We start from the raw sequence: 26,326 nt of genomic DNA on the forward strand, positions 1-26,326 counted from the left end.
CAGACGGCTCTAAGCACTATGGGACTTAACATCGGATGTCATCAGTCCCCTAGAACTTAGAACAACTTAAACCTAAGTAACCTAAGGACACCACACACATCCATGCCCGAGGCAGGTTTCGAACCTGCGACCGTAGCAGTCGCGCGATTCCGGACTGAAGAGCCTAGAAACGCTCGGCTACCGCCGCCGGCCCACACAAAAACAAACAAATCGTAACCAACATACAAACACAGACACACCAGACACACCAGACACACACAACGTAAACACACACACACACACACACACACACACATGAACAAGAAGCATCCACGACGACCAGCAAATGGCACGGAAACTAAATATAGGCTACAGGATAGCTAACTTTGCACAGAGAAAACTAAGGATAACCAAAACCAACAAAGACAATCAACACTTCGTGTATTTACTAACTGACTGTCAGGACTGGAGTTCAGTTTGCATTGGATAGTCAAGCAGAAAAAAAGGTTTAAATATGTGTGAAATCTTATGGGACTTAACTGCTAAGGTCATCAGTCCCAAAGCTTACACACTACTTAACCTAAATCATCCTAAGGACAAACCACACACACCCACGCCCGGGGGAGGATTCGAACCTCCGCCGGGACCAGCCGCACAGTCCACGATTGCAGCGCCTTAGACTGCTCGGCTAATCCCGCGCGGCTAGTCAGGCAGAAATTTCAGTATTAGATACACACAAACGCACTAAAAAGTAGCAGGTGTCATTCTACATTCGCAGCACAACCTACGGATATGGACAACAGGCCTGTGGACATCAACACAGACCTAAAATGTAGCTCTTTCTCTCTCTCTCTCTCTCTCTCTCTCACACACACACACACACACACACACACACACACACACAAACAACACAATCTTCCATACAGAGTAAAATAAAGCTAATCGCAACATTCCCAGTCGTAAATGTTTGGCGCAACTAAGTTTCTAGATTAAGTCCTTTATGGCTACAGAAAAACCGTGAAAGAGAAACAACTGTAAAGGGTAGTGGAGTACACCACAAAACCACAGAATGTGGCGTATGTATGTATATTTTGTCTGTTACCAAATCTATGAGTACGAGTTTTAACAACTGAAATTTCTAAGTTTATAGATATTAAAGAGCAATTTTCCTGTTATTTCATAAAAAGAAACTAAAACTGTCACTGATGACGGTGTAACATCAGCGAAACATGTCTTGGAAAACAGACGGAAAAAAAATTTATTTGTAAGCGAAGAAGCATGAATACATCAGTATTTATACACTTTACCGTATTTCACGGTCAGAGCTCCAGGAGAAGGAGAAATATTGGTCGTGTTATCTGAGGCAGAAGCAGACAGAACTCGTAGATTTTTTTAAGTCTGTTAATTTTTGGTTGCAGAGTAATGTAACTTTTACCTAACTGTTGACAGGGTGGACCCGGACTTGAGGCGCATCGTCTACTGCCAGGGCGTGCGATATTTTGGCGCTGATGTTTATAACTTCCTGATGGACCTATATGCGACCACTGAGGTCATCTCCGAGCTGAACGACATCCTGATGGGCGCCACTTGTTCAGAGATGGTGGCTGGTTTACGGTAAGGGGCACGTACTGAAATGTGTGTTGTTTTCTCTCTTCTTCGTGTGGAAGTGCTCTGTGCATACTTTTCCCTTATCACGGATCATACTCTTAAGCAGTGTTTCCACCAAGAGAATTGTTCTTTATGGATTGATTTTCGTCAAATAATCTATAGAACTACAATGTGCTGCATGAGTGGCTGACTAATGTTATTTAAGATGTGCTGATATTCTATCGCTAGTAAAAATTGTGTTAGAAGTCTGTGATGCATGAGGAAACGATTTGTTGCACATCACGAAACTTCGTGCAGATAAAACTGTATGCTGGACTGGAACTCAAACTCGGGACCTTTGCCTTTCGCGGGAAAGTGCTTCACCAACTGAGCTACTCAACCACGACGCAAAACCGTTCTCACAGCTTTAATTTCGCTAGGAAGTCGTCTCCTAGCTTGGAGGGTATGAACCTGTCTCCAAGTTTAGGGGGTAGGAGACGAGTTACTGAAGGAAGTAAAGCTGCAAAGAGGGACCGAGGGTTGTGATTGGGCATCTCAGCTGGTAATGCAGTTGCCCGCAAAAGGCAAAGGTCCCAGTTTCGAGTCCTGGTTCGGTAAACAGTTTTAAACTGTTTTAATCCATATCACTACACACTCCGCTGCTGAATGAAAATTACATTCTCATTCAGATCACCTTGTAAATCGACAATAACCTTTCTTTTCCTTAGCTTGTTTCTGAAAGCAACAATCTTTTCTTAGTTATTTTAAGCCTCTTCAATTTTCTAAAACAGAAAAAAATTAGTGTAATTATTTCGTTACAACAAAAATACTTAGCAATGATTTGCTTAGTTACAATATGTAGAGTTTCTAAGAGCCATTTTTGAGCTATATTGTTAGTTACATTGGTCTCAGGGGTATAATTAAGCGGACGGGAGGGGATCATAAACTAATTTGTTCGAGGTAAGGGATCAATGAAAGAAGTACATATTTCCAGTGGTACGATTTCTTGAATGACCGCTGACCTCTACGCACGCGTTTGTAAGGTACTTGTTTTTTGCGTCGACGCTGCTGAAGCTAACTTTAAAAATAATACACAATCGTCTTTATGGGTTTCATTGATGCATTTTATCGGTAGCAGCTACATGAGGTCAAGGATGTAAAAAGCACTCCGTCTTCAGGCCACAAGTGGCCCATCGGGACCATGCGACCGCCGTGTCATCCTCAGATGAGGATGCGGATAGGAGGGGCGTGTGGTCAGCACACCGCTCTCCCGGTCGTTATGATGGTTGACTTTGACCAGAGCGGCTACTATTCGGTCGAGGAGCTCCTCAGTTGGCATCACGAGGTTGAGTGCACCCCGAAAAATGGCAACAGCGCATGGCGGGCTGGATGGTTACCCATCCAAGCGCCAGCCACGCCCGACAGTGCTTAACTTGGATGATCTCACGGGAACCGGTGTATCCACTGCGGCAAGGCCGTTGCCGAAGGATGTAAGAAACCCCAAAATTATCTGAAGAGGAACTAATTGATACACGTCTTACTACACAACATAGATGGGGGATACTGAAGATAGTATCGCCAAATGTTATCCTAGTTACGTTACATAGTAAATTATTTGCATGTTCTGTTGATCATGACCACTGACACAATTACTTCTTACATTAGTCTTTAGAAATCTTCATTTTTTAAAAATATAGTTTATAATTAATTTTGTAGCGTAGGATTTGGCTGGGACAGGGTCTGGGCTGGGGGCTGTAAGGTGTGGACTCAGTTTAACATTTAATTTATTAAATGTAAAATCTTCTTGACAATATAACAATAACAATAAAAAGTAACTTAATTTTCAGCCCAATATACTCACATCAAAAAAGCTTTGCATCACCTCGGTTCCGAGAGTTCCGGAACCTGTACATAAAATTGGAATGGAAATCAACATAAACATCATTTCCTCCCTTTTTATTGCTCATGAAAACCACACATTGCATATTGTACCATAATACAGCGAGAGCTTCAGAGGTGGTGGTCCGGATTGCTGTACACACCGGTACCTCTAATACCCAGTAGCACGTCCTCTTGCATTGATGCTTGCCTGTATTCGTCATGGCATACTATCCACAAGTTCATCAAGGCACTGCTGGTCCAAAATTTCCCACTCCTCAACGGCGATTCGGCGTAAATCCCTCAGTGGTTGGAGGGTCACGTCGTCCATAAACAGCCCTTTTTAATCTATCCCAGGCATGTTTAATAGAGTTCATGTCTGGAGAACATGCTGGCCACTTTAGTCAAGCTATTTCGTTATCCTGAAAGAAGTCATTCACAAGATGTGCACGATGGTGGCGCGAATTGTCGTCCATGAAGACGAATGCCTCACCAATATGCTGCCGATATGATTGCACTATCGGTCGGAGGATGGCATTCACGTATCGTACAGCCATTACGGCGCATTCTGTGACCAGCGGCGTACGTCGGCCCCATATAACGTCACCCCAGAACATCAGGGAACCTCTACCTTGCTGCACTCGCTGGACAGTGTGTCTAAGGCGATCAGCCTGACCGGGTTGCCTCCAGACAAGTCTCCGACGATTGTCTGGTTGAAGACATATGCGACACTCATCGGTGAAGAGAACGTGATGCCAATCCTGAGCTGCCCATTCGGCATGTTGTTGGACCTTGCTGTATGGCGTCGTGGTTGCAAAGACGGACTTCGCCATGGACGTCGGGAGTGAAGTTGTGCATCATGCATCCTGTTGCAACAGTTTGAGTCGTAACATGACGTCATGTGGCTGCACGAAAAGCATTATTCAACGTGGTGGCATTGCTGTCAGGATTCCTCCGAGGCATAATCCGTAGGCAGCGGTCATCCGCTGCAGTAGTAGCCCTTGGGATGCCTGAGCAAGGCATGTCATCGACAGTTCCTGTCTCTCTGTATCTCCTCCATGTCCGAACAACATCGCTTTGGTTCACTCCGACACTTCCCTTTTTGAGATCCCTTCCTGGCACAAAGTAACAATGCGGACACGATCGAACCGCGATATTGACCGTCTATGCATAGTTGAACAAGAGACAACACGAGCCATGTACGTCCTTCCTAAGGAAATGACTGGAACTAAACGGCTGTGGAAGCCCCTTCGTCTAATAGGCGCTGCTCATGCATGGTTGTTTACATCTTTGGGCGGGTTTAGTGGCATCTCTGAACAGTCAAAGGGACTGTGTCTGTGATACAATATCCACAGTCAACGTCTATCTTCAGGTGTTCTGGGAACCGGAGTGATGCAAAACTTTTTTTGGTGTGTGTAGTTTTCAGATCAGGGCTCAGGCAAGAGAACAACAATTAGAGTGCCCTCGTCCTACAGAATTCAATGAAACAGAAACAAAATAAGCTTTGCCTCAGCACAGAAACTCTGACTATGACAGTAATAATTACACTATATGGACCTTGACTACATACAAAAAAAACACGTTAAATATAGCTTCTGCAATTAACCATAGGACGCTAAGACAACCCTCAGAATTCTACATCTACCTCTACATCTACATTTATACTCCGCAAGCCACCCAACGGTGTGTGGCCACTGTCATTACCTCCCTTTCCTGTTCCAGTCGCGTATGGTTCGCGGGAAGAACGACTGTCTGAAAGCCCCCGTGCGCGCTCGAATCTCTCTAATTTTACATTCGTGATCTCCTCGGGAGGTATAAGTAGGGGAAGCAATATATTCGATACCTCATCCAGATACGCACCCTCTCGAAACCTGGACAGCAAGCTACACCGCGATGCAGAGCGCCTCTCTTGCAGAGTCTACCACTTGAGTTTGCTAAACATCTCCGTAACGCTATCACGCTTACCAAATAAGCCTGTGACGAAACGCGCCGCTCTTCGTTGGATCTTCTCTATCTCCTCTGTCAATCCAACCTGGTATGGATCCCACACTGATGAGCAATACTCAAGTATAGGCCGAACGAGTGTTTTTTAAGCCACCTCCCTTGTTGATGGACTACATTTTCTAAGGACTCTCCCAATGAATCTTAACCTGGCACCCGCTTTACCAACAATTAATTTTATATGATCATTCCACTTCAAATCGTTCCGTACGCATACTTCCAGATATTTTACAGAAGTAACTGCTACCAGCGTTTGTTCCGCTATCATATAATCATACAATAAAGGATCCTTCTTTCTATGTACCCGCAATACATTACATTTGTCTATGTTAAGGATCAGTTGCCACTCCATGCACCAAGTGCCTATCCGCTGCAGATCTTCCTGCATTTCGCTGCATTTTTCTAATGCTGCAACTTCTCTGTATACTTCAGCATCATCCGCGAAAAGCCGCATGGAACTTCCGACACTATCTACTAGGTCATTTATATATATTGTGAAAAGCAATGGTCCCATAACACTCCCCTGTGGCAGGCCAGAGGTTACTTTAACGTCTGTAGACGTCCCTCCATTGAGAACAACATGCTGTGTTCTGTTTGCTAAAAACTCTTCAATCCAGCCACACAGCTGGTCTGATATTCCGTAGGCTCTTAATTTGTAGCACACAGTTATACACTGGTCTACGATTACTCCCATAGCCAGCTAGTTGCTATGACCTGCTGTCAACCATATGAAGAATCAGCCACACATATATCTCAATACAGTCTTGTGTAGGACAAAACATGTAAATGAATCACTCTCACAGAACTAAATAACAAGGTAGCTTTCGTAGTTCAAATGGCACATTAGTGAGGTTCTCATTGTAATAAATCATACGAATCAGAACCGTTCATGGCGTTTAACTAACAAAATCAAAACGGCTCTCGCACACCCAGCGCTCCATCACTCAACAACTACCACCACGTCGGATTGTTGCCACGTATATTCCGTGCGTAATAGTACTTGTTAAACAATGCACTCAATGCACCGCTTGTTCTCTGTATGTAATCTATGACTGATCACTTAACCACCGAAATATGGGTGTTACTACTACATCACGTAGGTAGTGCTCCTCTTGAAATGCAGAAGCATCCGTCTCCACATACGCTGGAACTGCCGTCCTCTGGCTCAGGAAAAGACGCCATCCACTCCACTGGATTGTTTGTACCCAAAAAGCGGCCACGCACTATGCGATGTCTGGCAGACAGCTCCTTGGCGTATTAGCTTGGAGAAGGCATTCCGTTTTTTACAGAATTAATAAGTATTTGAATTTATCCATCGTCCATACTGTCGAAAAAGTCGCCATCGAGCACGTCTCATATATCGGACCATGCTTGCCGGTCAGGAGCTCACCCCAGCCTTCAACTTCCTTGGGAAAAGCCGTCGTTTACTTTCCGCTGGCCGTCCCTATTTCGGATGACCGTGAAAGCCCCTCCCTTCATCTCCTGCATCGGCTCGCTCAGCCGGGGCAACTCTTGCATTCCAAATGTCAAACTTTAATCTGGCATAATTCTCGCCGACATATTGGTTATGTTACACTGCGAACCAGCCAAAACAGACATGCAAGTCTGGCAACAGAATGGACTAGAGGACTACCTTCTGTACTCGACGACCGGTATCGATTTGCCAGACGGTTTAAGCACAATAAATATTCGTGATTTGCAGGAGCGAATAACTTCGTACTGCAACTAGACCCCTCCATCCCTTCAATCACGTTGACAACAGATGATACAGTGGCATCCTTACCAGGACGGTATCGATTAACAAGGTCAGTTCGAGAAAATTATTTCACACTGCGGCGTTGCTGGGTTAAAATTCGCGTAACTGTTTACTGCTTCTTTCGTCGTACTGTCAACCACAAAAGTTCCACCTACCTCTGTACGGCGTCTGGTCACGAAACCGCTTCTCTGCAACGCAGATACTGTTCTGACGATGTAAAAAGCAGCGTTGAAGAAAACCATCGTCAATATTTACGTTAGCACAGTCCGCGTTAACTCTGTAGCTAAATGTCATGTAAATATAACAATTTTCGGGTGGAGGGTGATTATTTCATCCCTTAGAAAAATGTCAAAATTCGGCAAATAGTTCTTTATTAGCTTTAGATGCCAAATCAAATTCTTACTTAAGTCTCTATTACAAAACAAAAAATAGTGAAAGTTATTTAAGTATAAAAATTCAAACATACTGACCTAACATTTTGTAAACTTCAGTAATGATTCCAGCTGATAGCAAAGGACAAACTTTTATGCATCCGAACTGACTTTAATCTTACTAGTGTCGGTGTTTGGTATTTTTGGTAATTTTCTCGAACTCTGAAAGTATCCCAGCCAGAAAGCTGAGATTTTGCAGCCAGCTTCTTTTTAATAACAAATGGCTAAATACACTACTGGCCATTAAAATCGCTACACCAAGAAGAAATGCAGAAGATAAACGGGTATTCATTGGACAAATATATTATACTAGAACTGACATGTGATTACATTTTCACGCAATTTGGGTGCATAGATCCTGAGAAATCAGTACCCAGAACTACCACCTCTGTCCGTAATAACGGCCTTGATACGCCTGGGCATTGAGTCAAACAGAGCTTGGATGGCGTGTACAGGTACAGCTGCCCATGCAGCTTCAACACAATACCACAGTTCATCAAGAGTAGTGACGGCCGTATTGTGACGAGCTAGTTGCTCGGCCACCATTGACCAGACATTTTCAATTGGTGAGTGATCTGGAGAATGTGCTGGCCAGGGCAGCAGTCGAACATTTTCTGTATCCAGAAAGGCCCGTACAGAACCTGCAACATGCGGTCGTGCATTATCCTCCTGAAATGTAGGGTTTCGCAGGGATCGAATGAATGGTAGAGCCACGGGTCGTAACACATCTGAAATGTAACGTCCACTGTTCAAAGTGCCGTCAATGCAAACAAGAGGTGACCGAGACGTGTAACCAGTGGCAAACCCATACCATCGCGCCGGGTGATGAGCCAGTATGTCGATGACGAATACACGCTTCCAACGTGCGTTCTCAGCGATGTCGCCAAACACGGATGCGATCATCATGATACTGTAAACAGAACCTGGATTCATCCGAAAAAATGACGTTTTGCCATTTGTGCACCGAGGTTTGTCGTTGAGTACATCATCGCAGGCGCTTCTGTCTGTGATGCAGCGTCAAGGGTAACCGCAGCCATAGTCTCCGAGCTGATAGTCCATGCTGCTGCAAAGGTCGTCGAAATGTTCGTGCAGATGGTTCTTGTCTTGCAATCGTCCCCATCTGTTGACTCAGGGATCGAGACGTGGCTGCACGAGCCGTTACAGCCATGCGGCAAAGATGCCTGTCATCTCGACTGCTAGTGATACGAGGCCGTTGGGATCCAGCATGGCGTTCCATGTTACCCTCGTGAACCCACCGATTCCATATTCTGCTAACAGGGATCTCGACCAACGCGAGCAGAAATGTCGTGATACGATAAACCGAAATCGCGATAGGCTACAATCCGACCTTTATCAAAGTCGGAAACGTGATGGTACGCATTACTCCTCCTTACACGAGGCATCACAGCACGTTTCACCACGCAAAGGTCGGTCAACTGCTGTTTGTGTATGAGAAATCGGTTGGAAACTTTCCTCATGTCAGCACGTTGTAGGTGTCGCCTCCGGCGCCAACCTTGTGTGAATGCTCTGAAAAGCTAATCATTTGCATATCGCAGCATCTTCTTCCTGTCGGTTAAATTTCGCGTTTGTAGCACGTTATCTTCGTGGTGTAACAATTTTAATGGCCAGTAGTGTATAAAGTTTTTCGAAATTGAATAAGATTTAGTGTAGTTTATTTAGATACTTAAGGGTTTGAATATTCTGTCGCTGGAAGTGACACAAGTAGCGCTTCCCACGGTCGTGCTAGCGACAGGTGAGAGTGAATCACGCCGAGATACAAGCGGTTGTCACCACCACCGACTTCAGAGCTACGAGCCCGTACTGCAAGGCAGCTTACTGCTATAAACTGCTATTGCGGTTTAACTCGCGACGTTACAACACAAGCGACTTATCATTTGGCGTCATCCCCCCCCCCCCCTCCCCCCCGACCTGCCTCCTCCGTTTTTCCCTCATACACTTTCACCCATACTAACTGTAATAGTCACCGTATACAAATCTTACTTTTGGTGACCCTCTCAGTTTGACATCCCATGAGGCCGCTATTAATGAATTGCGATACATCCTGTATAGAAATCGTACACTTGTGGCGGCTCCAGCGCCCTTCTCACCTTGGCGCACCAAGTGGTGACTTGTGTCGGTTGGGCCTTAAACCAGCCCTTTCGGTTAATTCGATCTAGTACTTAATTAGGTTAGTCAACCCTAACCCATCCATTAGCACATCGCAAAATTCACTGATCAATTGCTGTGCAAGCTCCCTCTGACTCCGTATTAGGCGATCTAATTGTGCCACATCACCTCCCCAATCCTTCTGTTGTAATGCCAATAGCGGTGCTTCAGAATGAAGGCAAAAGGAGAACGTCATATTTTTGAAAATTGGAATGCGTAGTAGCACGTGAATAAGAAAGCGAAGCAATTGCAATAAATGGAGGTATGCAATTAACCTTAACCGTGGTTTCAACGGATTTAAACCACTCTTCTTCAGAAGAAGACATGCCGGCATGTAGCTCTTAAAATGGTCTGTCATTTAATGTGATTGATCTTACTAATGTGACAAGAACTTGATTTTAGGGTCTTAACTTCTACAAATGGATGTACAGATCGTTGCCGACGCATTTCATGTGGTGATGTTAGATCGCTTTCCTAACAGACTGTTTGCTGATGTGAAGTTAGTTTGTCGTCCTTATGAAGGCGATGGGTTTAAATCCGTTGAAACCATGGCTAAGCTTAACTGAGTATAACCATTTATTGTAACTGGTTGGCTGTCTTATTCACCTGCAATTCTGTGACAGTTGCTGAAGTGCAGCCATTTCAAAATCTACATCTACATCTATACTCCGCGAGCCACCTTACGGTGTGTGGCGGAGGGTACTTATTGTACCACTATCTGATCCCCCCTTCCCTGTTCCATTCACGAATTGTGCGTGGGAAGAACGACTGCTTGTAAGTCTCCGTATTTGCTCTAATTTCTCGGATCTTTTCGTTGTGATCATTACGCGAGATATATGTGGGCGGTAGTAATATGTTGCCCATCTCTTCCCGGAATGTGCTCTCTCGTAATTTCGATAATAAACCTCTCCGTATTGCGTAACGCCTTTCTTGAAGTGTCCGCCACTGGAGCTTGTTCAGCATCTCCGTAACGCTCTCGCGCTGACTAAATGTCCCCATGACGAATCGCGCTGCTTTTCGCTGGATCATGTCTATCTCTTCTATTAATCCAACCTGGTAAGAGTCCCATACTGATGAGCAATACTCAAGAATCGGACGAACAAGCGTTTTGTAAGCTACTTCTTTCGTCGATGAGTCACATTTTCTTAGAATTCTTCCTATGAATCTCAACCTGGCGCCTGCTTTTCCCACTATTTGTTTTATGTGATCATTCCACTTCAGATCGCTCCGGATAGTAACTCCTAAGTATTTTACGGTCGTTACCGCTTCCAATGATTTACCACCTATGGCATAATCGTACTGGAATGGATTTCTGCCCCTATGTATGCGCATTATATTACATTTATCTACGTTTAGGGAAAGCTGCCAGCTGTCGCACCATTCATTAATCCTCTGCAGGTCTTCCTGGAGTACGTACGAGTCTTCTGATGTTGCTACTTTCTTGTAGACAACCGTGTCATCTGCAAATAGCCTCACGGAGCTACCGATGTTGTCAACTAAGTCATTTATGTAGATTGTAAACAATAAAGGTCCTATCACGCTTCCTTGCGGTACTCCCGAAATTACCTCTACATCTGCAGATTTTGAACCGTTAAGAATGACATGTTGTGTTCTTTTTTCTAGGAAATCCTGAATCCAATCACAAACCTGGTCCGATATTCCGTAAGCTCGTATTTTTTCACTAAACGTAAGTGCGGAACCGTATCAAATGCCTTCCTGAAGTCCAGGAATACGGCATCAATCTGCTCGCCAGTGTCTACGGCACTGTGAATTTCTTGGACAAATAGGGCGAGCTGAGTTTCACATGATCTCTGTTTGCGGAATCCATGTTGGTTATGATGAAGGAGATTTGTATTATCTAAGAACGTCATAATACGAGAACATAAAACATGTTCCATTATTCTACAACAGATTGACGTAAGCGAAATAGGCCTATAATTATTCGCATCTGATTTATGACCCTTCTTGAAAATAGGAACGACCTGCGCTTTCTTCCAGTCGCTAGGTACTTTACGTTCTTCCAGAGATCTACGATAAATTGCTGATAGAAAGGGGGCAAGTTCTTTAGCATAATCACTGTAGAATCTTACGGGTATCTCGTCTGGTCCGGATGCTTTTCCGCTACTAAGTGATAGCAGTTGTTTTTCAATTCCGATATCGTTTATTTCAATATTTTCCATTTTGGCGTCCGTGCGACGGCTGAAGTCAGGGACCGTGTTACGATTTTCCGCAGTGAAACAGTTTCGGAACACTGAATTCAGTATTTCTGCCTTTCTTCGGTCGTCCTCTGTTTCGGTGCCATCGTGGTCAACGAGTGACTGAATAGGGGATTTAGATCCGCTTACCGTTTTTACATATGACCAAAACTTTTTAGGGTTCTTGTTTAGATTGTTTGCCAATGTTTTATGTTCGAATTCGTTGAATGCTTCTCTCATTGCTCTCTTTACGCTCTTTTTCGCTTCGTTCAGCTTTTCCTTATCAGCTATGATTCGACTACTCTTAAACCTATGATGAAGCTTTCTTTGTTTCCGTAGTACCTTTCGTACATGATTGTTATACCACGGTGGATCTTTCCCCTCGCTTTGGACCTTAGTCGGTACGAACTTATCTAAGGCGTACTGGACGATGTTTCTGAATTTTTTCCATTTTTGTTCCACATCCTCTTCCTCAGAAATGAACGTTTGATGGTGGTCACTCAGATATTCTGCGATTTGTGCCCTATCACTCTTGTTAAGCAAATATATTTTCCTTCCTTTCTTGGCATTTCTTATTACACTTGTAGTCATTGATGCAACCACTGACTTATGATCACTGATACCCTCTTCTACATTCACGGAGTCGAAAAGTTCCGGTCTATTTGTTGCTATGAGGTCTAAAACGTTAGCGTCACGAGTTGGTTCTCTAACTATCTGCTCGAAGTAATTCTCGGACAAGGCAGTCAGGATAATGTCACAAGAGTCTCTGTCCCTGGCTCCAGTTCTGATTGTGTGACTATCCCATTCTATACCTGGTAGATTGACGTCTCCCCCTATTACAATAGTATGATCACGAAACTTCTTCACGACGTTCTGCAGGTTCTCTCTGAGGCGCTCAACTACTACGGTTGCTGATGCAGGTGGTCTATAGAAGCATCCGACTATCATATCTGACCCACCTTTGATACTTAACTTAACCCAGATTATTTCACATTCGCATTCGCTAATAACTTCACTGGATATTATTGAATTCTTTACTGCTATAAATACTCCTCCACCATTGGCGTTTATCCTATCCTTGCGGTATATATTCCATTCTGTGTCTAGGATTTCGTTACTGTTCACTTCCGGTTTTAACCAACTTTCCGTTCCTAATACTATATGCGCACTATTTCCTTCAATAAGCGATACTAATTCAGGAACCTTGCCCTGGATACTCCTGCAGTTTACCAATATTACGTTAACTTTTCCTGTTTTTGGTCTCTGAGGACGGACGTTCTTTATCAACGATGCTGATGTTCTCTCTGGTAAGCCGTCAGGTATTTTATCGTTTCGCCCAAGGGGGGGTCCCTCTAACCTAAAAAAACCCCGTGTGCACGCCACACGTACTCTGCTACCCTAGTAGCTGCTTCCGGTGTGTAGTGCACGCCTGACCTGTCTAGGGGGGCCCTACAGTTCTCCACCCAATAACGGAGGTCGATGAATTTGCAACCATTATAGTCGCAGAGTCGTCTGAGCCTCTGGTTTAGACCCTCCACACGGCTCCAAACCAGAGGACCGCGATCGACTCTGGGCACTATGCTGCAGATATTAAGCTCAGCTTGCACTCCGCGTGCGATGCTGGTTGTCTTCACCAAATCAGCCAGCCGCCGGAAGGAACCAAGGATGGCCTCAGAACCCAAGCGGCAGGCGTCATTCGTTCCGACATGTGCTACTATCTGCAGCCGGTCACACCCAGTGCGTTCAATAGCTGCCGGAAGGGCCTCCTCCACATTACGGACGAGACCCCCCGGCAAGCACACCGAGTGCACACTGGCATTCTTCCCCGACCTACCCGCTATTTTCCTGAGGGGCTCCATAACCCGCCTAACGTTGGAGCTCCCTATAACTAATAGGCCCGCCCTCTGTGACTGTCGGGACCTTGCCGGAGAATCGGCCACTGGCCCAACAGGCGAGGCATCCTGTGGTGGCTCGGAAACGATGTCATCACCACTAGGAAGCACCCCGTACCTGTTGGAAAGGGGTAAGGCAGCTGCCACGCGGCCAGATCCCACCTTCGCCTTTCGGCCAGGCACACGCGAGCCCACCACTGTCCGCCATTCACCCTGGAGTGATGGCTGACCGGTAAGATGCTCACTGCCGGAAGACGCGGCGACATCAGGGGTTCCATGTGATTCCAAGGCCACCGAAGTAGGCATAGGTCTCACCACAGTTGCCCCAACGCCACTACGAGCCGACGCCTGCGCCTCGAGCTCGATGAGCCTAACAGACAAAGCCTCCACCTGCCCCCGAAGAGTGGCCAATTCTCCTTGCGTCCGCTCACAACAACCACAGTCCCTACACATGACTATGTTTACCCTACTCTATACGGTGACAAATTCCCAAGATAATCTTCTGATGAGCTACTCTGATAATCAAGAAACACTCACTGAAATACGAGACGCGAAAACTACGCTAGGTTTTCCCAGAAAAAACTATTTAAAAGCTAAGCGCAGCAAATAAGTACAAAATAAATTTCTCTCCTAACGATCAAGAACTGTTAGTTACTATGCAGAGCAGATAAACACAAATAGAATCCCTTCCTTAGTGGAAGGTCGTAAACAAAATGCAAAATAAACGCTTTATACAAACAGTACTCGCTGCTGCTGGTGCTCTCGCTCTGGCTGTCACAAGACAACTGCTGATTCAAGTGACTAGTGGCTAACGGCCGCGAAACAAACAAAAGACGGTTTTTGGGCGCTTTCTGTTCTAAACGATCAAGAAAACACTAAGAAAGAAAATATGGAAGGTGAAGTGATATAGAGCCAAATTCGGGATCAATCCAATTCTCTTAATTACACCTACCCAGAATCAGTTCAGTAGATAGCCTCTCCACTACATTTAATTTGATTTCCATGTAAAATCCCGGACTTCAACTTAACGACAACCCTCACAAACATGTGCGAGGCACTAGAATTCGCCGTCACATGTATCGTGGCATCCAAATCAAATCCAAATTCGACCACCCACACACTGCTTGGTGTGTGCAAATCCACTTATTACTTGCTGTAGTCACAGAGATTACTGGTGTCCAATAGCCCAGCTGTCGGTTCATTATTAATTCCAGAGCAGAAGCGCGAACCTAGCCTGTATTCCTATAGGGGCAGTGACAGAACTTCTGTGCACCGCTAGGACACCACCACCGCATCTCCTGTGGTGGCAGACCTTCCGGAAACGTCCCACTGCCCCACATAAGAAACAACTGATACGTTTTAAACTTGCCTCTCACAGCACCTTGTCACCTACAATGCTTGCTAGGATTCATGCTCCCGACAGCGGACAACGTATTTAAACCCTTCGATTTGATATGCTATTTCTTCTAAATTCCTGAATGTATAAGGGGACCAGGCGAACATCACCTGCGAACGATCCGATGGTTTAAATCCTCCAACAATATTAGCCACTACATCATCCTTAGAAGCCACAACACAATCTGCACGTGCGGCTGATAACAAAATCTCTAAATGTTTCGTTTATCCCCTGTTCATGCCCGTAATTTCCACACTGCCCATACTGGAACTACTCTCTTACATAACTCTTGTCGAAAATTTGCTACGCATCCCGTTAAAGTATGGCCCTTGCTGTCCCACTTGCCAAGCTGCCTATGCTATGGGGACAAGTCCTATATGCGTTGACGCAAACATTCCCCTCTTTTTTGTCAAGAACATCATATTGTACAGTCACTTCACAATATCTGATATTGAATCTATCGATACTTCTTGCTATTGAACACTGCTGGTAATGGTTGGTTGGTTGGTTGTGTTGGGGAAGGAGACCAGACAGCGAGGTCATCGGTCTCATCGGATTAGGGAAGGACAGGGAAGAAAGTCGGCCGTGCCCTTTGGAAGGAACCATCCCGGCATTTGCCTGGAGCGATTTAGGGAAATCACGGAAAACCTAAATCAGGATGGCCGGACGCGGGATTGAACCGTCGTCCTCCCGAATGCGAGTCCAGTGTCTAACCACTGCGCCACCTCGCTCGGTGCTGGTAATGGGTGGGAATCCTAGCAAAATGTATTTTACATGATTTACCCTCTCTTTCCAGCAGCTGTCTTATTCTGTTGCACTCCTCATCTTCCACTACTAAGTTTTAATTCGTCTGACTACCTTGCACAGAGACTGCTGTTCACAAATCACCATTTATTACATCTAGCCTGGCCGACCTCCTGTGTAACTCATCCAGCTCATGCCTAGTCTCTTCGTCAGCTACTACTAACAGATCATTAATTCTACTCCTATTGAAACGTCCCCTTAGAAAAATTATACACGACTGTGCTTAAACTGACACACAATATTTTTAGCGCAACGCAATCTGACTATCAAAGATCCCTGCGAAAGAATGGCCCTGAGTAACATTAAACTATACCTTTCACAAATCACTTACCTCACAAAAATCTTCGCTACTCAAGCTACTGCAATACAGCGAGCGCCACTACTGCCAGCTAAATAAAAGATTCAAACTACTGAAGTCACTAGCTACTGATAGGCATAGTTAGCAAATGCAAGGTTTTGATAGAGAACAAACAATGTATTTACCTCAATAGTCATAATATATGTAGCAGTTCATGACAAATTTCAAAACTCCGCCATCTCTCTCCCCACATCCACCACTGCTGGCGGCTCACCTCCAACTGCGCAACGCTACGCGCTGTTCACATCCAGCTGCCGCTGCCCAACACTACAATGGCAGACAACAATGCAAACTAGCCACAGACTGCACACAGCACAGCCAGTGATTTTCATACAGAGGTGGCGTTACCAATACAAAAACCTAAACAGCCTACTTACATAGCCCCCATGCTCCCCACAAAAAATTTTACAAATTATTTTGGGCACTGGCCAATACAGATTTGAAAAAATTTTTCATAATTACAGTAAGAAAGATATCAAATGCACACACTTCTTGATACAATATTGGTCAAAAGCTAAAATTTTCTCACAGTCCATAAAGACAGTCCTGATCATTCATCACAGTAACATTGCAGTGTTTTTCTCAAAGTCTGAGCAGTAAAAAACAATGCACACAGACGTAGTGGATTTCCATGCAGTCTTGAAGAAGTAGTGTTGTCCTTCCAACGGAAAGACAGTGCTGACTCGACATGCAGACAGGTAATGGGCCACAACAGAGTAAACCCACAGCAGAGTCAGTCGACGTTTTGAAGAACATTGGTAGGTAGGTCATCACAGAGTAGACCCACTGTAGTCCTGGTAGAGATTGTGGTATTGGTGGGCCACCAGAGGCGCAGACCCACTGTAGTCCTGGTAGTGATTGTGGTATTGGTGGGCCACCAGAGGCGCAGACCCACTGTAGTCCTGGTAGAGATTGTGGTATTGGTGGGTCATCAAAGATGCAGACCCACTGTAGTCCTCGTAGAGATGGCCAGCAGCCATCTGTTGTGACTGTGCAGGTGCACAATCACCATTGAAGAGGCTTGCGGATAATATAGCAAGTCCATAACCACCACTTGTGCACTCACAAAGTTTTTGGAATTGTCCTTAGAACCAGCAATGCTGTTATCCAGTCCCTTGCTGAATTATTAACACACATGCAAACACTAACAGTCCTAACTGCTCACATACTGTGCATATATTATGACCAACAAAAACGTGTGCAATGAAATGATACTTAATTTGAAGAACTGGTGTCTATACAATTATAAATTTACAACATAAGAATACAATTACAAAGGTACAAAATACATCATTAAAGAACATAACAATACAGATAACATTTGTAGTACAGGCTTTACAACAGAATAGAAATAAACATATACATCAATGTTACAGGAATTATGACATAAGTACATACATAAAAGATCAGAATAATTATTGAAACATCGACTTCACACATGAGCATTAAAACAAAACAGAATAAATAATGTCTAAGCATCTTTACAAAGTAAATAACATATTATCAATGCAAATTATATTTGAGGATAACAGTGTTCCTCATCATAGAAAAGATTCAAACTACTGAAGGCACTAACTACTGATAGGCATAGTTAGCAAATGCAAGATTTTGATAGAGAACAACCAATGTATTTACCTCAATAGTCATAATATATGTAGCAGTTCATGACAAATTTCAAAACTCCGCCATCTCTCTCCCCACATCCACCACTGCTGGCGGCTCACCTCCAACTGCGCAACGCTACGCGCTGTTCACATCCAGCTGCCGCTGCCCAACACTACAATGGCAGACAACAATGCAAACTAGCCACAGACTGCACACAGCACAGCCAGTGATTTTCATACAGAGGTGGCGTTACCAATACAAAAACCTAAACAGCCTACTTTCACTATAATACACAGCCCTTGCTTGTAACGTATGCACTATGAAGACGATGCACATTCCAGGCTGGCAATACTAATTCAAACTACAAGAGAGTCGGCCAATTAGTTTTACTTCTCATACTCATGTCCTGGTTCTGCCGCTCCATTAACTGCACCAACACGCCCCCACAACCTACTGAAGTTGCTGACATAGCTCTGCTACTGTGCTCACCAGTAATTGGCTGCACATTGTCACCTAATAAGAGAAATGGTTCAAATGTCTCTGAGCACTATGGGACTTAACATTTGAGGTCATCTGTCCCCTAGAACTTAAAAAAAAAAAATTATTTCAACATCAATAATAATATTTATACAAAAGGAACCCACCACCTTAGTGATTAGTGGGTCATAACAGTTCTACAATGTTATACGTATATTCAGCAGCTATTATTATTATTATTATTATATTGGTACTATGTTTATTATTGTGAGCTACAGACAGGATACTACAGGATAATAGGCAGACTACAGCTATTAATCTATTCTACTTGCTAATTGTTAGTTTTCTTCCTACTTATTAATTCCTAACTGCCTGCAGCGTTACAGGAGTGTCAGCGTAGATATGAACCTACTACTTTAGGCCCTGCTCATCGAGCTAATCCCGATGAGCGTGCCCCTGACACTGGGCAGGCCAAGATTGTTTGTCGCTGCAGGTTCCTAACTTAATATATATATCTAAAGCTACAACCACTGTACTAACCTACGTCATTTCCGGTGCTTTAGTCTTGATCAGTGTACCCTGGTCCCCCTAGTCCTGCACGTCGCGGATTGCAACTGAAAAGTCGACCTGTCCACGCACAGGCGGTATAGGATCAGGGTAATTGGACACATTCGGTATTTGTCGTTAGTCGTGAAAGTCCCTCAAGTATGCTGTCAGTACTTTCCGTGATACCTCATCTGCCAGTCTGTTTAGAGTTTCAAAAGTTTCTTCATGTCTTAATAGGTCATATGTATTGTTATACCCTAGAACTTAGAATTACTTAAACCTAACTAACCTAAGGACATCACACACATCCATGCCCGAGGCAGGATTCGAACCTGCGACCGTAGCGGTCGCGCGGTTCCAGACTGAAGCGCCTAGAATCGCTCGGCCACACAGGCCGGCGCCTAATAAGAGAGCTCCTTGTTATTAAGTCTGGCCACACCCATCACGTCCCTGCAAGCCATGACTGGAACAGCACATAGGAATGCAAGACACGGGCTTTTATCTATGGTTTAATGTTTCTAGGCTTCGTCCCCACGTCGGCACAATGCACAACCACACTCTGCTACCAGTTGTGGCATAGAATTCTGCTGGAGTTGGATTCAGGCTGGGGGCTTTGCAGGTTTGATAACTAATTTGATGGCAATAAAACGATAAAAAAAGGAAATTAATTTGCAACCTAGCGTAGTTCTCTACAGTAGAGCTCAAACAAGAGAAAAACAATCAAAATGATTTCAACATAATGAAACAGAAATTAGTGAAAGAGAATTAAAATCAACTTCGCCTCAACACACAGAACAAGAACAGTCATAATTATAATATATGGTCCTTGACCACAGAAGGAAAAACCTATAAATATATGCCTTCTACAACCAACCACAGGACAGCTCTTAGACTTAGTTAACATCACCCACACAACAATGAGCTAAACAGTGGTATAATATTACTACCTTCACCCATCACTATCAAGTCACTACGACAAGCTGCTTCAACGATCTACAGTATTATGTATAATATATCTGAACACAATCTTTTCTGCACAATAAAACACATAAATCAGTCACTCTCACAGAGCAAAAATAATGAGGTAACTTCCTTAATGGAAATGCTCAGAGCGCAATAAAAGAAAACAGACCATCTTCCTTACAATAAAACGTACAGATGAGGCACACTCGCGGCAGGTAATGGACTAAAGCGGAATGTCCATCGCCTTTAGAGGACACGTTGGCACACTAACCACGCCAATACACAACAACCAGAACACACTGCACTTTAACCACTGACTTTATGAGCATAAAATTAACCAATACGCCCGGTACATCGCTTGTACTCGACACGGTACACTATATTGGAGCACTGAACGATCAAGATGTGGCAGTCAGCTACTACAGCACACAGGTACTGCTCCTCTTGAACTGCAGAAACGTCTCTCTCTGCCTCCACTCTCTGGAATCGCCATCCTCTGGTCTGGAGGGGTTGGTGTGCAGTGAAGCATGTCAGTTCTGTCGCTGCCCTTGTAGGAAATGACGCTAGGTTCACGCATCAGTATCAAAGATCCGTTGCGTTTTGGACACCAGTAACTGTGTGACTGTAGTCGTTCGTAAGTGCTTTTGCATACACCAAGCAGTGTGTAGGTGGTCGTATTTGAACTTGATTTGGATGACACGCTATATGTGACGGCCAATTCTTAGTGCCTTGCAGGTGTTTGGATGGGTTGTCATTAAGTTGGAAGTCCAGGATTTTATATGGGAAATCAAGTTAATGGTAGGAGAGAGGCTATCAACTGAACTATTTCGGGATGAGGTGTGATTAAGAGAATTGGATTGATCCAGAATTCGGCAAAAGACACCTAATACTCCATGGAGTTCTCCGTGTTCACATACTGGGAACGTCACGCGTCGGCTGTTACTGATGTCTGGGACACAAGACGTTGGCGCCCCAAATTGGAAAAAGTAGCCCGTTCTTGGCCGTGCACCAACTGATTTCCAGTCGCCCGTCACTGCTCCACCTCAGCCCCAAATGTATGCATGTAGAGTAATTATGGTGTACGCGTACGTGGAGACAGTGTTTGGGAAGCAATCGCCGACATAGTGTAACTGAATTGGAATAAGGGGAAGCAGCCCGCATTCGCCGGGGCAGATGGAAGACCGCCTTAAAAACCATCCACATGCTCACCGGCACACCGGACCTCGACACCAGGCCGCGCGGCGGCTTCGTGCCGGGGACCGGCACGCCTTACCACTAGGTAAGCAGCGGGGCTGGCAGAGTAGGTGGTAAGGCATATATAGAAATTTTTAGTTTCTCTGACCGCATGTTTCCATGCATGCATAATAACGATAGCATATCTGACTGTGTTCTGCAGACTGTAGAAATTCCGCATTATGTCATCCTATTCTCATTCACACTGACATCGTGTTTTGGATTTTAAGTTTCGGAAAATCAGTTAGGAATAGTGTGTAGTACCACATTGTACTAATACATCTATAAAAACACCCGAAAAATTGATTATGAGAGTTCAAAGAATAAGAAGATAAACAGAATGTGGTTATAACTCGCTCCTAGAGATCCAAATGATATATGATACGTCAACGATTTGGGTCTTAAAACCAAAATTGAAAAAAAACGCATTTTCGAGAGCTTCCTGCAGTTCGTCGAAGTTTATAACATGCATCTCATGAATGAAAATGTTTCGTATATGGTGCTACAGTCTAAAAATATTACTACGGTGATCTTTCACCTCTGTCTACTGTTGTTGAGGATTCGATCGCAGATAAATACTTGTGACAAGTAAGATTATGAGGATGACTGCTGCTAGATACATTCCCAGCAATTTAAGTTGTGCTCTTAGATTCCTGTCTAACCGCGTTCTCGGAAATCGCTACATATTCGGAAAAAAAGTTGAATTATTTATGACAAGAAAAAAATAAAGGACATTGTCGGTTGTTTCGCTCACAGCAATTTCATCTCCAGCAGTTTCGTATTTCGTATTTTAAACACACAGAAATCACGAAATCATTACTGAGGAAGTGCGCTCTTACGTGTAAGTAATAACGAATATTGCAGAAAAATCTTAACTTACACGAATAACAATGTCTCAGAACGTGTTGCATTTATGAAGATGAGAAAAAAACCTTTGAACCCATCCGTGCGCGAACCCATGTCCTTTCGTATTGCACTCCTGAGCGCTAACCACTTGGCCACGCCAAACAACTGACAGCTGCTGCTCGATTCTTGTACTATTGCATAGAGGAACGTAGGCTGAGCTCGTTGCCAAACGGTGCTGCGTAAGTCATAAATGCATGATAGTTTGGAAGGTTTCCAATGTCAGGCTTCACATAATTGCTTTCCATTGTTACTTGAAAGTTGTAAGCACGTGTCGATAATTACTAACTAAACCATTTGTGGGAAAAAGTACACAAAATCACTAGTAACATCAGTTCACACTCATGTAATATACGAAAGCAGAGCCGACGTCTTGATATTTAATGATCTTTAAACTCTTATTTGCATAAAAATAACATGTATGCTGAGAGAATGTTGACCGAAAAGTTTTTTTGGATGTAATCTTTCACAGTAACAATCTAACATAACCATGTTTCTTACAAAGGAAAATAGTCTAATATGAACTCACGTTCCAACCGGATGCGTCCTCTGGTGAATCTTTAGTAACATAATCACTAAATCCAGCGCTAAGACCGCTAAATATGTTTAAAATAACAAATTATAGGTGTTCATAAACCACAGGTCACCGATTGACAGGGCCACACCGAAATCCAAAACCTCTCGGTACAATTGTCGTAAAACCGGTGGGAGGACCGTTCGGTAACAGGTCTCAGAAGCTTACTGTATAGGATTTTTGGATAAAGAACCGAAAATGACGTCACTACCGAGACTAACCTACAACACCGATCGGTATGAACGATACAGAATAGGGCCCCTGGAGTACAATAGGGTGGCGGCCGGCCGCTATTGTAACAGGACCGGAACGATAATCGAGAACTCAACAAATCTTAGACGCAGGTGAGAGGAATGAAGAAGTGGCACCTTGGAAACCACGCAGGCTGGGTTATTTCCAAGGATTTTTACTCAGAAGCGTACGAGTATAGGTTTTCCCTCGCAAACTTTCCGCGCTGGACGACAAAAGACTAAAATATGGTTGGTCGGCGTTAGGAAGACTCTGTAGAGAGGGAGAACACTCCGTGGTTTCGGGAATATGATTCGTTTTCGGAATTATGATGGTGACGAGCTGAGCCTTGCTGGGAGGCCAGCAGTGGAGAGACGAGGTCTTGCCTTCTGAGCGTCCATGTGTGATGGTCGCTCGATATTAGCTTTGTTGGTACAGACGGGCTTGCTGTCTTTGCTCTCAGAAGAGTTTATAGTTAGAACAGTTAGGCACTGTACTGTTGCGAACCTATACGATTCTGGACTTTACCTCCGGGTTGGAAATCGTCGTTGAATATGCAGCGTTCAGTAAATGAGAGCACTTCTTCTGCCTATACTTACGTTGAGACGTTATCTGAACTCCGTCCTTGTGGCTGGGAGTTCGCGCTTCTCGTCTGTAGAACACAGAGAGGAGAAGACAGTATTAGAGTATATTAGTCAGAGGACCGCCTTCTGCCGTCCTAGTGTCTGAAAGCGTTTATTTGTGGCTGGAGTTCATCCATCGTCGCTGACGAGTATGAGAATCATCACTTCGACGCTCTGGACGCAGTACGTACGATGGTATCGCAAATTGCTCCGGCTTATTAGGGCTTCTTTGAAAATAGCGTCTTCTACTACGTAGATGATGTCAGTCATTTCGCGTTAGTGATATTAGAGAGCGCAGTCATAATAAGGGGCAGAGTTGGGCAATTGATTAATAATTTTAGCTAGGAAATATAGACAATTGTACTTAAAGAGTTGATTTTAATCTATAATAAATATATATTGAACAACAACGTCTATCATTCAGTAGTATTAGTTGCCTTCATCATTCATTTATGTTTAGATTGTAGTTTATATGTAAAAAAGAGCATTAAGAGATCCTAAGATCTGGGCCAAATCATCATTTTAGCGTTTATTATTTTCCGTTGCGCTCATTCATTTTTACACCCGTCTGGAGTAGCATCTTGGAAAATGTGTGTCTGCTAGTTTTTTTTCTGTATGGTTTTTAATGATACAAAGCGGTTTCATTACACACTCCTGAATGCAGATACAGTGCCTTAATCATTGTGCCACCTTGAAAATGGGCAGAGAATATGCGTCGTATACCACTGACTCAGTCCCCACGTTGAAATCGCTAACCAACGTATTCTGAAGACTTTTTCGTAATATTCATACGGCCTTTTTTCTCACTTTGATACCAAAAGTAACTCCAGACAATATGTTTTGCTAATTGTCTTAATCGCTTACTCAGAAGCTTTCGAGTAGCGCTGGGGTGTAGATTTGACTGCTTGTGCCTCTGAATATTTAATACGATAAATGCGTTTCTTGTTGGATTTCTTCTACTTCAAGTGTGCTACTCACATACCGTGTCTTTGAAATATCATGTAAAAAATATCCTTGATCGCACATGTTGGTTTGTGGTCTTCAGATCTAAATTTCATTTGATGCAGCTTTCCAAGATCTTCTATCGTATGCATCGCGTGGCTCCTGACAGCTACATCCATTCGAGCTTCATTAGTGAATTCACACCATTATCTCGCTTCACAAACATGTCTTCCGCACAGACTCAAAGTTCCCTCCACTTCACTATGGAATAAGCTGCTCATACTATCTCAAAATGCATTTTCACAATTCGATTCAGTACTCCTTCATTGGTTATCTGATCTAGCCACTATTGTTCTGTAGCATCATATTTTAAAAGAGTCGGTTCTTTTTGTCTGTACTGCTTATCATCCACTCTTCGCGCCCATACATATGACAAATTCACGAAAATGGGTCATTTGACATCAGATTGAAGGAAACATGATCGTGCTAAGAAAGAAATAACGCCACATATCAGCAGCAAAACACCCTGTTAATAACATAAGCATCAGTTTTCTACATATCCAAACACAACGAAAAAGAATTAGACACATTTGAAATATTCCAAATACACGAACACCAAAGGAAACAACGTGAGTCCATCCTAACTGAGAAGAATGATGTTTACAACATTATCGTATCTGTTTTTAACAGCAGCCTAACTATTAAATATAAAACCCATAAATAAAAAATGCCTTCTCCACCCTCTCTACCCCCTTACTTCCCCCCCCCCCCCACCCTCCCCTGCTTTCGGTTTGAGTCGGATTAGAATGGATTTATTCGAAAAATGTACGTTCGAAATACACTTATGCTAAGTAGGACGATAGTTTGTACTGAAGTCAGCGGCGACCCGTAAACACACATTCGAAATTACTTCACAAACGGCCCATTTACGAACTCAAGTTTACTACAGCGATTTTGCTTATATTATCGTATAATTTCAGCTCTGTCGGTCTTCAGAATAAATTACGATACACGCAGTATGTAATATTACAATTACATCATCCATTACTAGACGGCAGCCTTATGTTTTGAAGCAGAGAACCCGCATTGTATAGCTGAGTCTTATGCGCACTTCCTTGACTCCTTCACCCCCATGATACTCATCCATCTTAACCATCGTGTGTGAGATAAATACGCAGTTACAGTGTTGCGCCACCGGTTGTTTTCCTTTTAAGCAGTCCTGAATGGTTCGAGATTCTCTTATGTGATGGTAATCTCAGTTCATTAAGCAACACGTGGAGAGGGGCATTTAAAAACTTGGTTTTATTGAATTAACTCAGTGGTATAAAAGGTTGAGTTGTAAGGGTCGCCTGCTCAGTCTACAGAATAGATGACAGATTCCTGTGTGCAGGATGCTGGAGTTGACTGCGGCTGGAGCCCAGGGTGGGTTCCGGAGAGAACACCTGCTGCGCCTGCTGGAGGGACTTCTCCAGCAGAAGCAGGGCATACCCACGGCCCTCCAGTTTCTCAGCCACAGCGCGCATATCCTCACTTGGTGAGTACCGCTGCTTTCCCCGTCAGGGAGCATAGTGTATGTTTACAAAATCTCAAAAACTAAGGCTCACCTGGATAAGTAAACAGTAGCGTGTCATCGTTCGTTCATATGTTTGGCAAATATGTTGTTTCGTTCTGGAACAGGTCAAATGATATGAAAACCTAGAAAATGTGTTAGAGTATCAGTTTATGTGTATACAGAGTAAAGTTCGTGATGTGCGAGGCTCTGTATGCCTCTTGCTTATGCTCTCCGCTA

The 26,326-nt window shown here is 43.9% G+C and overlaps 1 protein-coding gene across 1 annotated transcript in view; it reads left to right on the forward strand.

The window, feature by feature from the left end:
* Window positions 1–26,075, forward strand: part of LOC126229656 (aminopeptidase N-like) — a 137,894-nt gene extending 111,819 nt beyond the window's left edge. The window contains exons 13-14 of the mRNA XM_049942379.1: window positions 1,429–1,593; window positions 25,928–26,075. Coding sequence (XP_049798336.1) covers window positions 1,429–1,593; window positions 25,928–26,075 — 313 coding nt within the window. The remainder of the gene's footprint in view (window positions 1–1,428; window positions 1,594–25,927) is intronic.
* Window positions 26,076–26,326: the final 251 nt, after the last annotated feature.

Source organism: Schistocerca nitens, unplaced genomic scaffold (genome assembly GCF_023898315.1).
Source record: "Schistocerca nitens isolate TAMUIC-IGC-003100 unplaced genomic scaffold, iqSchNite1.1 HiC_scaffold_377, whole genome shotgun sequence".
NCBI lineage: Eukaryota > Metazoa > Arthropoda > Insecta > Orthoptera > Acrididae > Schistocerca > Schistocerca nitens.